The following is a 17,371-nucleotide window of genomic DNA, read 5'->3' on the forward strand; positions in this document are numbered from 1 at the left end:
TTGGAATCACGATAAGTAAATAAACAACTAACAGAAAAACTCACCATCCAACTAATAAACCAATTAAATAACTAATCAACCGACAGAGTAACTTGAAAACTCACTCATTCACTGACTAAATTATTCACTCTCAACCAAACAAACTATTATATAAGTGCGTGTGAATGGTTGTTTGTCTATACTATGTGCCCTGTGATTGGCTGGTGACCAGTCCAAGACAGCTGGGATAGGCTCCAGCAACCCTCGTGAGGATAAGCGGTAGAAAATGAATGAACAAACTTTCTGACTTACTTACTGAACTGATGAAAACAGTGTAGAATGGCCAATGCAGTAGTGTCTGAGTCACACTATCACCTTCCATTGACTATATAGTATATAGTTGCATGTTGTCAAGAATCAGCACTTTCCACTTTCTTCAAGTCCATATGAGATTTTAGCTTCAGGTGTAGAAAGCCGAGCACCAACTTGAGATCCTTGTTAGAGACAACAAGTGAAGTTGATTCGGCGTCGTCTGCTGTGTCAGACTTGCCATTGTCAGACTGAAGGATTTGAACAAAGCTCTATTTCGAGCGAGCAAACAAAGACACATCAGTCTCTCTATGAACTTCATCTCTTTCCTCCTGGTCTACCTAGCTCTCTGAATCTCAGACTCTCCAACAGACGTCTCTCTATGCTCAGCACTTATATCGACTGTCACCCAACAACCAGAAGCAGCCTCGGAGTACGACAAGAGTTTCAGACCTAATCAATTATTGACTGCCAGCTTTGTGTAGTGCAACCAGAGTTCACAGACGGAACGCCGCCTCGCATAAAGCCGAGCTCTATTTTAACATCGGCGTTCCGCAAGACAGTTTTCCTCCGCCTCACATCGCTCTTGACAGACACGCCTGGGGTGGTGGTGGTGGTGGAGGGGGAGCTGGTTGAACGTCTGCTCCTACTGGGCTTGACAGCGGAACATATTGTCGCTCTGTCAGATTCACATCGCCTCGCCTTTGAAAGTACATATTCTAACAGTCTCTTCATGCCAGCTCACATTCCCAATGACTCCCTTTTTAAGGAGAAGAAGAAGCACAGAATCAACCATAGTGTCGTATGGCGGAATTGTCAGAATGCTTTGTGTATGGTTGCTTCATCAGAAAAAAACCCTGAGGAAAATGAGTTTGATAAAATACCATCCAACGTTCAGGCTAAAATGAATCTTACAAGTAATGAGTAAAAATATAAGAAAAGTATTAGAAAAAACTTCCCTGGTTTTTATAAACATTATACTGGAAAATGCTCACCAAAAAATATTAATTTAAAATATACAAATAAATATATGAATAAAATATACACAATAACCATAATAATAATATACATATTTTTCATAAACAACTTGCTAAACCTTAGAAAGTTCTAAAAGTAACCCCTCACGATGACTTTTACTCAGGCACATGTCAGGTAAATGTCAGCTAAGGTTGACGAATGGCGACTTGACATCACTGCTTATGGTGACATCCAATTTTGTGATCTCTGATCTATGCTGTAATAAGGCGTGTGTGTGTGACTGCACTGGTTGAGTCAAAGAGCACACTGGGAGGATGGATGTGCCATTAGAGCTAGTGACACACACTCAAAGCCTCATCGACTCACTATGGGAAATCAATGCAGCTGCCGAGCGAGCCAGTTGGATCCAAATGGATCACGCAGGCGCAACAAGGGGTCCGAAAGGGGGAATTGGTTATCATATAGAGTGTATTTGGTGCAGCATTTAACACTCACATAACACAAAGAAAACAACGAACGGGATGGGAGCTGCAGTGCAAAGGTCCCTGTTTAAATGTCAAGAGGTCTGCGCTATTGAGAGAAAAGGCTAATACATTTTACATGAAGCTAGGGAACCATGACAATATGTCTTCAAATAAACTGCACAAATGTGCACATACAACAACAACAACGCTTACAGATTGTGCCGTCTTGATGGCCACAAAGCGGTGGTGGCCTTCCTTTCCGCAGACGTAGCCGAAGGCTCTGTGGTCTGTGATGTCCTTTGCAATGTAGGAGATCTCGTGGACCGCATGATGGTGTTGCAGGACCTGAAGGAGACAGACCATCAAAGCTTCATTTTCATTTTAGACTGTTCCCCTTTAAGTGTAACTCCAAAACTGACTTGGCGTCGTAAATGTTTGTGATCCCAGTTAGCTCGAACATCTTCAGGCAAAATCAATAGGGTTCTTGCTGTGACCCTTAAAAGTGGGAAGCTAAAATAATTTTGAGGTGAAGATTGCAACAAAAAGAATCAACTTTGACTTCATCTAACCCTGCCAACCTGAGGGTGGCATGCCAGGTATTATCGGGTCACTGATTCACTGATACTATTAAAAATCAAAAATCCTGCCTCCAAACACTAATCCCTGCTGGGAGTGGAAACAGACTGCCCATGTGTTAATGTAGCACATTCAAAAAGGGACCTTGTACGCAGTGTTAAACTGTTTCCAGCACCCCCGGTCTCTTCACTGTCGTCTCGGTAGGGGGTGCCACACAGGCGTGGCCCATGGCAGATGGCGTCGTTCTATTGCGTGCCCATCAAGCTGTCAACCTGATACCTTTCTCTAATGTTACCACTCAACACACAAACACACAGTGATGCTAGACCACCTCATGCTAAATAATTGTCAGATACACACCAGGAGCAAACACACACATTAACACACACACACACTTGCTGTTAATCCTTAACAAGTCATTCATATTTAATAATTAGAGTTATGATTATCGGTGCTCCTGCTGATTGACCTGAAAGTGACAGCCAAGCAGCAGAAAGGTGTTATTGAATGATCGCTAGGTGGCTGCTGAGGTGGCATACGTGTGTACTAAATGTGGCTGTCATGGTAACAATTAAACAGCTGGAAAGGGGAAGAGCCTATTGGTTCAAAGTTTTAAAACTCAGGTTGAATTAAATGTGGCAGTGGCGGCAACCATAAATAAAAATTGGCTTTTCAATCACTTGATAGATGATATCATTACTTTTTCTTGATATGATACTGATAGATAAAAAGGCAGCAGGACTTCACTGGGATCCTTTACCAAGCTCTGTGTAATGCCGTTTCATGGTTAGGAACGCTCTCTCGTAAATTAATTAAAACAGTCCATCAACACAAGACTCGCTGCAGAACTAATTACAGATATGAAAACATATAAACTATACACCATGAAAAGAAAATGGATACAGTATTCACAGAACAAAAATATAAATTGAACGCTTTTGTTTTTGTTCCCATTTTTCATGAGCTGAACTCAAAGATACACAAAAGTACACAAAAGGTCCATCGCTCTCAAAGAGTGTTCACATATCTTTCTAAATCTGCATTAGTGAGCACTATTAACTCATAATCCATCCCCCTCTAAGGTGTAAGATCTCTCATCCTCAAACCTCTCATTCAGATGATGAGGTAAGGTTGGCCACAATAAAAGGCCGCTGCAACTTTTCTCCAACTTCAAGCAGGTGGATACCCAAAAGATGCAACCACGCCAAAACAACATCAGCAAACTCAACTGTCCTCCCTACATGCAGAGAACTAGAAATCTTGCCATGTTTTGACATCACAAGATTTTGACAACCCTACTCTTTATTATAATAGACATTCTTCAAACCTATATGGAGTATTACATTAGACGAAGCATTCTACTAGCATAGAAATACACCTTAGCCAAGATGATAATGTAGTTGAGGTCACAGGTCATATCAGCATAAAGATTCCATATTATGGTATTTTTCAGCAATTTTAAAAGCACCTCACATGTCCCATAATAGTTTATCTGAAGTATGTTGAAGAAAAAAAGAGCCTTTGGTAAGCCCTATTGGGAATACATGTTAGCGTGTCTGTACCTTTAATGCTCCTTTTTACATTTACACTGTAACGCTACACTTGATTTTACTGACAAATAGTTGGCAGAGCTCAAGGCTTTCCTTTAAAATGTGTCTCGAAGCCTTTTTTGAAAAAAAAAAAAAAAAACATTAAAAAAGTGGTGGGCGAGTCAGATGTGGAAAGATAGAGTTTTATCATGTTTGGTGTTAATAAGCAGACTCTCTGGACATATTGGAAAAGTCACTTTTGCATGAAAAGGAACGTTCACACTGATCTTCTTCAAACATCTTGTCCATATTGTGCCCAAACGAGGACCCTACTGATTGACCGAGTCAATGTGCTTGGTGGAGCAGAGGTCAAAGGTCTGGTTTGGAGCTAACCCTTCATTTTTCATTGTGGATGTCAAAGCAACGAATATACTGATTTCCAATGTGAAGACGGTTGATGTTCAGTTGGTGTATACGTTAAGTCAAGAGCTGTATTTTTTTTTACTTGTATAGAGTCCAAGCTTGAGGCGGCTGAGGTCAAAGGTCATAGAGGTAAAGTACTTGTTCACGTTGCATACACTTGAATACACTATCACATTTACATTAAATCAGTGCCTCTTAAATAGTGGGGCAGGACCCCACGGGTAGGGCGCACAAAAACATTTCTCCCAGTGGGGGCTTAACAGACGATAAATGACAGATAAATGAGAACCACTGCATTAAATCAAGAACCGAGACTCGTTTAGTACCATAGACTAGCCGAGAGGAGTTGTTCCTACAGTGGGCTGTGTGCCATCCCAAACTGACGAAGAAGGGGAAAAACAATACTGTAGTGTACCAAGACCTTCAGTCATGAGGGATGCCCCCTGCAACATCTCCACATAACCAGCTGCCGTTTGACGTCCCTGCACAACCTGAAGCTCTATTGTTCCATTGAAGGAAAAAGCAGTCCAGAACCCGTTCACCGATGGCGCCCCCCCCCCATGACTCCTTGTCATGCCATTGCATGACATGCATTTTGAGGCTCCACTCAGAACCTCCTTAAGATCTAACAGTGCAAAATTTCATTATTGTAATTTTTCAAGTGGTCTTCACATTTTGAACTGGAGTGCATACAGCCAGCTCTACTCAAAGGTCACAATGGATTTTTACATATTTCGGGTCAATACTCCATCACATCACTTGCACACAACGTAGCTGAGTGCTAACACTGAGTTCTTGTGCATGTGTGTGTTTCCGACGAGCATGCACGTGTACGAGAAAGAAAGGACGATGGACTCCGTGAAGATTAATGTATCCTCTCCTCTTCCCCTCCATCTCAGACACCACCTCCCTCCTTCTATCCGTACGACCTTCCCTTCTACAGGAAAGCGACCATCTATCCTTCCCTTTCGCCCGCACCACGCATCCATCCGCCCATCTGGCTGAGTGATGCACAGGATGGGAATGAGACTGTCAAGATCCGTGAACCTCAGCAGAGTCATTCGGGCCGTCTCTGTCTGTGCCTGGCGATCCATTAGTACTGATAGTCAGGACAGCATATCGGTATAGTTAATATTAATGTGCGGAGACAGAGGACAAAGTCTCCCTATGGGGAGCTTTACTTTGACATATGCTCGCCCGTCCCTCACCACACCGTCACCCCCTTGTGTCTTTATTTCACGTACTGCTCCTGCTTCCCCCCAGCTGTCTCCATCTTTTGCTGAAGAGAGTCCGATCCGAGTAAGGGGGGACGAGACAAAGACCGATGACGAACATAAAAAGAGGCATGAAGAATCACGCCGCTGGGGATGAGCTTGTCCGCGTGAAATATGGCCGCCATGCGGGAGGCCACTGGTCACTGTGTCCTGCCTGACGAATACGGACGCCGCGCCTCTGAATTACGCCACAATACGCGCTGCCGGGGTGTAAATCTCAGGCTTTAGCGCCTGGGCTAATAAAGGCAGGTGCAGAAGGGACAATTCGCTCGTCGTGATTCACCATGAAGCAGCTTACATTGCATAAACATGACTGTAGAGGACATTTCTAATGCCCCCTATAGGTTGTGGTTAAAATGCTAGAACCCATGTATCACTAATCCAGAATCTGTCAAAGTTTTATAATCATTACATATGTTCAACACTCACATTCATACCTATGGACAATTTGCAGTCGCCAATTAACCTAGCATGTTTTTGGAATGTGGGAGGAAACCGGAGTACCCGGAGAAAACCCACGCATGCACGGGGAGAACATGCAAACTCCACACAGAGATGGCCGAGGGTGGAATTGAACCCTGGTCTCCTAGCTGTGAGGTCTGCACGCTAACCACTCGACCGCCGTACATTTCAAGTTAATTTGACCTATTGGCATCAAACTTCGCGCAGGACACGCACAATTTAAAAACATCCAGGTCATTGTTTCTAGAACCGGAAAAGTTGAACACAGTCCAATTTATTTGGATTTTAAAATAATATTATCCAATAGAAAACAACAGAAATGTAATTTAATCTGTTCTGTGATTAGCTGGCAACTAGTCCAGGCTGTACCCTGCCTCTTGCCTGAAGTCAGCTGGGATAGGCTCCAGCTTACCTGTGACCCTAATGGGGACAAACAGTACAGCAAATGGATGGGTGCTCCACAATCAATGCTGCCTGCTGAACTGTTGCTATCATAAAATTGCTTTTAAATGTGAAAGTGATGTTTAAAGCAACAAAGTGTAAAAAGAAGTGAACCGGTATGATAAAAGTATGAGCACAATGACAGGCAATACAAGGAAGAATGTCAGCAAACAAAAGTGTGGGTTGCTTGCGGCGAGGCAGACAACTGGGCAGCCATGTTCTCTCATCTACCGAGGCCTTGTTCTCAGGGTTTCAATTAGGGGCTCCTGATTTCCCCCGGGGGCCCCCATCCCTCCCTCCTTCTCACAGAGATGCCTCATTAATAGCAAAAACACACACAAACATTTTAATGGCGTCACATGTTGCCCTAGCCATTAACACACATTCAAAGACACACGTAGTGGTTTGCTTACCCCCGACTTCTCATCAAAGATCTTGATCCCTCCAAAGGAAACAGTCAGGAAGACTTTCTGCTTGTGTTCTCCTTTAGAGCGAGCTGCTGCAGCGATACCCTGAGGGCACAAACATTGAACAACTGAAAAAAAAGTGTCTTTATAGCAAAAATACACGTAGAGTAGCAGCCTTGAAAGCTGTCACTGTAAACTGAGGCTGTGTCTTTGCATTCAAATGGCAACAATTTGAATACAGCACGTAAACATACCACCGATTAATCTAAATTGAACCAATGCTTAACTGTTACGGTCCACCCCTGCACATGCCTGAAGCTCGAATTAGGGTCCACCGAATGAGAGTCGAGAGCGTTAGCCATCAAGCTAAACGCCCGAGCTGTCAAACAGATGTCCAGCGCAACTCTGAAGGCGTCAGGGAGTGAGGTTTATAAATGTACTTTGACATAACTGCACCATCCATTACACTGGCAGATTGGGGAACATCACTCCATGCAGTATGTATTGTTGGTTTACATGGTATTTATTTCATTTTCATTTGAAGTGATAAGGATAAAGTGAAGATGATAAATTATATCAGAATCTCCCAGCATTCTTCTTCTTCTTCCATGTAACTTGTTAATAAAAGGAAATATCAGTTTTCGTCATTAATTCATTCCAAAACTCCCAAAAGTCGAAAATCGATGCAATTTTTCCTGTAGAAAATAATTTAAATCCAGACACCCAAAATCTTAAAAAAATAAAGAATAATTATAGTTTTGCAGAATAAAAAACAAAAATAGATCATGTTTTTTTTCAAATAACTATAAACAGTCACTTTTTGTGTGAAATCCTACAAAATTTAGATGCAATATAGTGATTATTGCATCTTACAGGGACGAAAACTGGGGCAAAATGTTGGGAGAAGTTTGACGAAAACCAGATAATATGAAAACACAGTTCAATATGAAAAAACAGTTTCCAAAAAAAAAAAAAAAACACTGACTACCAAGGTATCTCAATTGAGCCAATGCTTATGTCATGTATTTACTACAACTGTATTGTTTGTGTTGTGGCTTTTCATTGTCGTTTCTTTTTTTCATTTACATTTTTGTGACAAGGATTAAGTTGAGAATCCCTGGTGGTATAATGGCACATGCTTTTGCCTTTCATGACAGAGGGCAGGAGTGTGATTCCTGTCAGGAAGAGCATCTGGTGTGAAAAGTACTGTAATTTCCATTATATAAGCTGCTACTTTTTTCTTAAACTTTGAATCCTGCAGCTAATTCATGGCCATGTTCTAATCTTGTGACATATCCTTCACTTTCTACTAATTGCTTTTATACTGTGCTACTTGTGAGTCAGTGTGGAAACGGTACTGTCTTTGGCAGGAGCCCACGATAAGCTATCAACCCATTGAAAATCGGAGCTCTATTTACCAGTCTGACTCACAGTGTCATCTTAAATGGAAGGCTAACATCATCCCACAGCAACTTAACAGTCAAAATGTAGGTAAGGTATTTACAATACAAGTTTAGAATGAAAAACAGCTATTTTAACGGTTTCCATGTAATGTTAAGTTGCTGTGTGTTTCTACAGTAATAGCTCATGATTGGCTCCTGTAAAATAAGAACTACCTGGCCCTCACAGACTCATCAATGCCACAATATGCGGCTAATATATGTACAAATCTGTTTTCTTCTCTAAATCTAGTGGGTTTGTCATAAACACTGCTGCATTTTATACAACGAACATTATGGTACAACAATAAAAGATGAGGTGAAAGGACAAATGATATCAGGCACTGTGGTCACGCCACTCATCATTCTTCTTCCATACACGCTATGGCCAAAGTGCGGCGGAGTTAAGGGCTGTATTTTTTTATTGGCTCTGCACATTAAAGAAATACAATTAAAAAGGAACCCTAAAAAAACTGCAAAAATTGAAAAAAATACATGCAAAAATTTTACTAAAGACAAAATATTAGAAGAATAAATTCATGATAGTAAGAGGAAAGCTACCCTAAAATATTTAAAATTAAAAAATCTAATTTTCGCCACAGTTTTTTTAATAACAATTTTACAAGAAACAAACAAAACAAATTAAGTCTCAATTTCAGGAAATTTTAGTTGGGTAAAAGTTCATTCATTCATTCATTTTCAGGCGAGAGGCTGGGTACACCCTGCACTGGTCGCCAGCCAATCACAGGGCACATATAGACAAACAACCATTCACACTCACATTCATACCTATGGACAATTTGGAGTCACCAATTAACCTAACATGTTTTTGGAATGTGGGACGAAACCGGAGTACCTGTAGAAAACCCACACATGCACGGGGAGAACATGCAAACTCCACACTGAGATGCCCGAGGATGGATGGGTAAAAGTTATAATATTGTAATATTCAAATAAAAAAACAGAATTTTAGCAGGGAAAAAATGTACAAGCATACATTTTAAACATTTGCAAAAAAAAAAAAAAGCGTAACGAAGAACAAGTTCATCCATGCTAATAAGATGTTGGTCACTAGTAACACAGAACTTAGATGAGAACTGCTTTTATTATAATGGAACGTTAAGTTATTTGCTCAGTTCAGCAGTCCTCTAACATTAACAGCAGATTGTGTTTTGCTTTGCAGGTTCCAATGAAAGAAGTTTATAAAAAAAAAAAAACAATTTAAAAGAAACAGTGTGCGTCAAAGTAGACAAGACACGTGCATCTCGAAGTTCATCGTTGCAACGCCTCATGAAAGCATTACTGCTAGAACGTGTAAGTCTATGCGTGCTTCTGGAGGGCTGACACGGTGACCTGAGCTACATTAGCATCGCTGAGTGTCAGGGAGGAGGGAGGCTGCGGGAGCAGGGAGGAGCGTCATGAAGGAGGAGGCGGTGAGATCAGAGAAAAGCACTTGATGGATTTCCTGTCGCAATAAATGAGGAGGAGGGAAGCCGTTTGATCAATGAGCTGTCTGTCCTCTCCTCAGCCCTCCACACCTCAAGCTGAAATTTTCACTACACGTGGAAAAAGAAAGGCGAGAAAGCGACCCCCCCCCCCCCTTGTTCTAATACCTCCTGCAGGACAATAAATAATGAATAAGGCTCTTCATGCTGTCTGCAAACTCTTTTTGCACATTTGAACACTTTCTGGTGATTTTACAATCACCTGAAGCAGCTTTTTTCTTTTTTCCTGCCTCATCTTTCTCTACCTCGCCTCTCATCCGAATTATTCTGCCTTTGCTGTTAACTAGCCCATCTGTCTTCCTCTGCCTGTAATTGTTCCTGTCCTTGCAAATGAGACTTTCACCCCGATGGCCCTCTCATCCATATAAGCTAACCTCGCCTCTTCCTCGCACACTCATCATCCTCACCTCAGTAGCTTCAGAACCTCCATTTCTTTCTTATTTTCTGGAAAACTAACTGCTTGGAAATTGTTAACACTCGTTTATTTGGCAATAACTGAATAACTGAAAATAATATACTGAATATAACAAGCTAATACATTGATAATGACTTGGAGTGCATGAGAAAGCAAAAATAAACATGCGCATTTTTTGACCACATGGTCCCTAACAAGTACAGTATTGAAGACTACCACAACAGAACTAATGTTGTGATGGCAGTAAAGAACAAACTGGTCAGTCAGGATTAATAGTGCTGATAAGTTTATTGTGGGGAAAACTGAGTAGAGCAACCGGTGTTTTAAACCACATTCAGAGGTAGTACAGTAGAATAAGCTGCCAGATGCTAACCACTCATGCTACTTCAAAATGCAGCAACTGCCCTCTTGTGGAGCGAATAAAAACTGCAGCAGGAGGTTTCCTACAGCCACAGAGTGTCAATATTTCTCGGAGGTGATAATTTACGGTATGCGTAAATCTGTGCTAAACGCTAAGACTGTTATAACATCGCGCATATGTGTTATAACATCGGCCATCTGGAGTCATCTGGGGTTGTCACGGAAGTGTTACAATTTCATACTCATGTTAACTCATGTTAAAATTGTGTTATTTCTAAACAAAATGACTGTATATGGTAACGCTCTTTAAAAAAAAAATCCCATTAACGCCTGGAACTTTCTGCTGTAGAGTATACAAAATCCACCTGCCACTATTTGAATGTGACAGTGATAATAATATAATGTGTTATCATATAAAAGATTGGCTGGCGACCAGTCCAGGGTGTTCCCCGCCTCTCGCCCGAAGACAGCTGGGATAGGGATAGGACATGGATGTGTGTGTGTGTGTGTGTGTGCTGTCCTTACCTTGAGCTTCATCATGGAGTCCTGACAGAGTTTGTCTCCGCGGGCCGCAGTGACCTCGTCCAGCCCGATGAGCTTGGCCTTGTAGCGGACGCCATCGCCCTTAAAGCGCCTAATGAGTGTTGCCTCACTGCGATCCTGCCCTGCAAACACACGTACACACTCGTAAGTCTTCTGTTCAAGGTCCTCCATCATCTTTACCTCGGGACAATCAATCTGTACTGAGCAGGAAAGAGCCCAGCATTGATCTAATCAAAGAAAAGAAAAAATGTAAGTTGTGAAGTGTGCTATCATATGAATGACATTGATCAATACACTCGTGTCTCTTTTTGGACATTTTTCTAATGAATTAATGGCGTGACAGTTTCTTTCTCCCCTCTCCTGTCTCTCTGGCTACTCAGCCTCCTTTGTGTTTGAGTGTCATCACTGTGAGAGTGTCAGCCATGGTGCTCACGTGTTGACCTTGCACTGTGCTTTCTCTTTTATCTCAGGCAGCAGCAAAGGCGATGGACTCCACTGTATTGTATTGTATTTGTTGGAGTATTCATTTAACAATACGTGTACCATTGTGAAGGTAGTATGCAGTGATTAACAACTGCGCTGCTCAGACTGAGAGCTGTTTCTAATATTGTATCCTTCTCATGGATCTCAATGAGGTAAACTAAAGGGGTCCTTGTTTAAAATCTATAAGGTCCACTTCAAGTTACTACTACTAGTAATAACAATAATAATAATGATCTCATTATTAACCATAATAGCAGTACATCCGTTTTATATATTTTTCCAAGGTACTTGTTATGGCTTGTTGCGTGCAAAATTATTTTTATACTAACTTGGAAAAAATATATCTCTCAACAATCACATGGAGGATTTATAATGCACAGAATTTGCGTGTGTGTGTGTACACATTTACTACTACAGTGGCCACAAAAGATGCACTGAATAAGAATAAGACTAAACTGTAAAACCTTGATAGTTGATTAAATGACAGTACCGCTTATCAAGGCGCTCTATTGCGTTTTATTTCTGTTCTATGTAGTGTGAGGCTTACAACCTTAAATGACAACTAAAGGTAGTAACATGATAACTCTCAATGTTTCTTCTTTGGCCTGAGGCGGTGTGAAGTAATACATTTGCTCTGAACTGACAGGGAATCCCTTTTTATGTTGTCTTTTCACCCCCACTATCTTCTTTTTTTTTTAAATCAGCAGGTAGCGCATCGAGAGCATGCACAGCAACGTGTAATGATATTGCAGCATCGCTCGCGTAATATATGAACACATTAGTTGCGTGACCCTCGGAAGGTCGTAGTGGAAGTGATGAAGAGGTCCCATCTCCTTGCAGGCGGTGTGTTCTTACTAGAGCTGTTACGGAATCCGATTATCTGGGTAATTGGATTTTTTAGTATGTAACATTATGCCTATTTGTATTGAACTGTTCAGTACGCAACTTTAGGTTCAAAACGACCCTGTACTGTGCAGGATATCATTTTAGTTCATTTCATTGAATATCTGGGGTGTCCACGTTTTTTGTGGAAAACAAAAGGATGCAAGGGCCACTTATTATTATATTTTGATATGCTAAGAAGTAAAATATATTTGTCTTTTATCCCCTAAACTAAGCCAATCACAGCAGAGTGGGTGGAATTTATTCCAGGGTGGAATAAATTAAAACAGACTGTTTTGGCAGGAAGCATAAATCCAAAGAAATACAGCTAGAATAGGTGCACACTCTGGAAGATCTAGAACGTTTTCTGTGCTGGTCATTGTGTGTATTTGTCAGCTCATAAAAGCTAAGCAGTTATTGTTTGTTTGCATTTTGTTCCCTCAGTGTCCCAAAATGATCCAGCTCGTGGCCGAGGTAGGTGATGATGGGGTACCGTTCCACCCCTCGTAGTTTTACACATAAGAATATATTACTCTTTGTGTCTTTAACCTAAACAAAAGACAGAGCTGCCAATGTGTCAGCGATGGCTGCTTGACAGGACAACACAGTGAAAGCAGTGCACACTTGATGCACAAGAAGAAGTTTATGTAGGGAAGGAGGATGAAGAGGAGGATGGATGGTGATGGATGCTTGAATGAGCAAGGCCTCCCTGGATAAATGTCAGTCAGGATTAGAGCTTTATGACAGGCAGAGGCCCCCTCACACACACACACATACACACATGGACACACACACAAACACACACTTGTGATCGATGGCAGGTACAGTAGAGTGGAGGTCCTTTAGGGAAGCCCCCAGCGGCGCCCCCGGCAACCGTAACCTTCTGTCTGCTTAGTGCCATTCCATCACTCTCATCCCTCAAGCCAACACACACACACACACACAAAGCTTTCATTTACATGGAATTTGATTTCTCTCATCTCCCATCATGCAACAGGGTAACAACTTGCCCACCATGGCGGATATTAAACTCAACTGGAGTCTTTATTGAGAAGCTGTTACAGACACTTTTATAAAAACTTTTGACTTGTGGATATTTTCTTTAAATATGAGCTATCTGAAAATTTTCAATTTTATGATTTCTGCAATTTGAGGGTTGATGGTAGGTTCTGCAGCCAAACCACTTGAGAACCACTGGTCTAAACTATGCGCTTTGCCGTCAATTGATTTGCCTTCCGCCAGGATGAAGTCGATGGCTAAAGTGTTTAACTGTTTAACAGTACCAGCTGTAAGTTACTGCCTCAACTAGCGTTTAAGCTTACGTGTTGCAGAGATGTGTTTCCTGAGACAATGGAACGTTGTTAAATCATTGGGGACCTTTTGAACAGGTATCAGTGTTAACGCCAGTGGTGCAACAAAATGCTCATCCAGCTTGTAAAACTGAAGCAAAGTATAAGCTCAATAATGCTTAATGAGCTAGCTCGTTAACATTTATTAGACATTAGAGACCATTGATGTAAGGCTTGTGGCAACCTCATTGGCTATCATTTCTAAATCATCAGGACTGGCAACAACAAATCTGTGTTGACGTTGCAACTGAAAAAATGTGCACACTCGTCGGTTTTGCAGCAGTCCCACTTTGTTTCTGGCAGCCAGTAAACAGCGTGGCTTGTTTTCTCGCAGATGTAGAAGCGCCCGCAGGCTCTTAACTGCAGCTGGGAAGCTTCCCAAGCAACACTCAACAGCACACGAGGGAGCCTCACAATTAATCCCGCTCTGATGCCCCATGCCGCACTGTGTGCGTGCGTGTGTGTGTGTGTGTGTGTGTGTGTGTGGTTTCACCTCTCAGACGCTTGAACACTTAAAAACACACACACACAAATAGACAGTTTAGCCATCAGCTTCATCCTGGCACATTGATTTAGCACACAAAAGCTGGCACTCAACTGACGAGATGCAAATGTCGCTAAAGCGTTGCCACACTCGCTGGAGTGTAAAATGCGATGATAAAGTGCGACTGGTGGAATATAAACAAATTGCCTCACATAAGCTGACACACACTTTTTTTCTTCTTTGTTACCATCATGTTATGAAGAGGCTTTTTCTCTTTTAGAGTTTCATTTGCAGCAAGATGTATTCATATGCACCCGAGTCTGAATCAGAGCCTTATTGATTTTGATATGAGACAATATGGGCAAATATGTGCATCTTTTCGGCGCTATTACTGATCTTAACTTGGTATGGTACTGTTTCATACATGCTTAATAAGTTACATTAAGGAACATCACATGGGTACATTTGCAAAATTCAACATGTCCAAAAAAAAAAAAAAAAAACGATAACCAGCACACAAAGCTATCTAGATCTTCCGGAATCTGCACCCATTCCAGCTGTATTTCCTGGATTTCGTGCATCCCGTGAAAATGGTCTGTTTTAATTTATTCCACCCATGGCCGGCCTCCAGGCACGCCCACTCGGCTGTTGTTGGTCACACTACCAAGTACTTCAGTGTTGTGCTGCTAGCTGTAAAACCCAACTTTATAGGAGTTAGGTCTCAGTGGGTCTCAGGTAGACCCACTGATTGTGGTAGAAAAAGTAATAGCACCCTGCTTCTTGTATGCACACTCTATAATGCTACACAGACAACCGCTTTTGGTCCATGACTTACACAAAATAAACACAGTTAGGACACTGATAAATTCTTACTTAATACTTGCTCTTCTGACTCTTTGACACGACTAAATAACGTTGGAAAGGCGTCAGGTGTCAGCAACAGTTTGTCGGCTAGTCCAGCTGCATACTGCCTCACAAAACAGTCCAGTGACATTAAAATTGTCTTCTTTTGCTGGTAGGGAATCAGGAACTCCAACCACATGTGCCTGATGGTGGCGTTGTTAGGAATTTTAAACAAATGTAGCCTTTCATTGCTAACAACGTAAACAGAGAAGAAGAGCCTGGGGGAGGGCAGAGAACATATCTGGCCTAAAGCCACATCCATAAGGAAGCCGGCTCCTCTGTGACGTCACAAAAGTACTATCTACAAACTGTCAGGCACTTCTCTATCATTTAGATGTTTTAGGGTATCGATACTTTTGACCGTGTCTTTATCTGTTCTATTAGACATCAGCTTCGTGTTTCACCATGACAACAAAACCAAAAGTAAAACTGCTAATCTGTTGACGAGCGAGATGAAGTTGTTAACTTTGTCTTTCTGCTACATCACCCCCACACTTAAGCATCTTAAGACCACCTGCTGCTGTGACCTGGACCACATGAGGACACACCTGAGCTGTCTCTGCACGCAGCGTGTGTGCCCTGAGGCGACGGTCCTGTGGATAAAGACAGAGATCTCACACAACTCATGTGAAAGTCACCTTGGAGTAGCATACAGGTACAACTTTTAACTTGTTGTTGTTGACAGTTGCCTCCTAAGAGAGGGTAAGGGTTCTTTTATATCACAGACGGACAGAAAGTTTGCTCCATATCAGAGGCTGTACTGTTCAGAAGCTATTATGAAGGCAGGTGGTGTCACAACAAAGCAAAGGCCTTTGTCTTTAAAGGTGTGGGATTCGGGGAATACAGGATGCATGGCTACTATCTTCCCAAGATCCCCAGATTTACTGCAAATAAATGCTTCAATATTTTTCTTTTACTCATCTGAACACCTAATGCCAGAAATGTGGCTGTGGGGACCTCAGCAAACATATGTGATGTTAATAATGTAGCCACATTTCTGTGTTAAAGGGATAGTTCCGATTTTTTACATGAACTTCTATGACATCACTATCAGCAGTGTAGCCGGAACTACTTTCCTCAACATCAAAATCTTACCAGAAGTCATGGGATGCATTGTGGGTCACTACACACTACAATGCTGATGGTGACATCTTACAACTTCATGTCCAAAATGTTGTATTATAGAAACCTGGGATTTGACATTTTCAAACTTCAGCTAGGAAAAGTGCATCTGCAGCTTTTCAGTATCTTGACCAAGATGGAAAAAATGGTGGCTTCACTTGACTGGATCAACTACAACTTGTAAAAGTAATCCCTTTTCTCCCCCCCCAGTTCTGCATTTCTATTGGAGAAACTGATGGATGGAGGAAAGAAGCTGAATCAAAGTACACAGATTCTATGTAGTACTTGCCCTCAAATAAGTGAACATGAAAGTTAAGATTGTGCATGTATTGTGTGTCTGCCTGTATTTTTTGACTGATGTGCAACTCATTGTGGCATGTTAGTATATGTGTGTTCTGAAGGCCCGTATGACAAGTTATTAGACAAAAAATCCACGGAGAATTTAAAGGTATGTATACATATAATAATATCTAACAAACTTAGGAAGTATCCTGTGAAGGTGGATCAACCCACCCAGGCTTTGTTCTCAAGAAGCAGCTCAACAGAACCTAAAATCCACAGACAGACTTAATTAGTGCTACAATGGTAGTTGTCAACTTACTTTGTCAAGTCTGGTTTTCAGACATAAAAAGGGGCATTTGACGTCATATTATTCTACTTCCGCTGAACAGTGAAGCGATCCCAGTCAGTGTATTTTATGCAATTAATTATTATGGACATTTATGAGTTCCTAAAAGCAACATTGTCACCGCCAATAGAGCGAGGAAGAACCGCCGGAATGCCAGCATACAGCGTTAACACTGATTATTACACAAATATACCCTTCTCATCTTTTAGGTTATCAACACTGCACAACTTTGACATATTAACACTTATCCGTTTTAAAAAATGTATAAATTGGAGCGATAACTGTCTTTTTCATCTTTGAAATCACAAAATGAGCATATCCACCGTATTCATTCATTCATTCATTTTCTACCGCTTTCTCCGAATCAGTTAAACAGTGAAAGAGCAACGCTTTCATTGTCAATTTTAAACTGAAAG

At 41.5% G+C, this 17,371-nt stretch overlaps 1 protein-coding gene across 9 annotated transcripts in view; it reads right to left on the reverse strand.

Annotated features, from left to right (window-relative positions):
* Positions 1–17,371, reverse strand: part of dab1a (DAB adaptor protein 1a) — a 205,161-nt gene that overhangs the window by 26,120 nt on the left and 161,670 nt on the right. For all 9 annotated transcript variants that reach the window (XM_078790110.1, XM_058072449.2, XM_058072450.2 and 6 more), the window contains 3 exons: positions 11,087–11,226; positions 6,849–6,947; positions 1,944–2,075 (listed from right to left, as the gene is read on the reverse strand). In XM_078790110.1, the coding sequence (XP_078646236.1) occupies positions 1,944–2,075; positions 6,849–6,947; positions 11,087–11,226 (371 nt within the window). The remainder of the gene's footprint in view (positions 1–1,943; positions 2,076–6,848; positions 6,948–11,086; positions 11,227–17,371) is intronic.

The sequence above is a fragment of the Doryrhamphus excisus genome, linkage group LG4 (genome assembly GCF_037039965.1).
Source record: "Doryrhamphus excisus strain RoL-2023G ecotype Guam linkage group LG4, RoL_Dexc_Guam_v1.1, whole genome shotgun sequence".
In the NCBI taxonomy this organism is placed as follows: Eukaryota; Metazoa; Chordata; class Actinopteri; order Syngnathiformes; family Syngnathidae; genus Doryrhamphus; species Doryrhamphus excisus.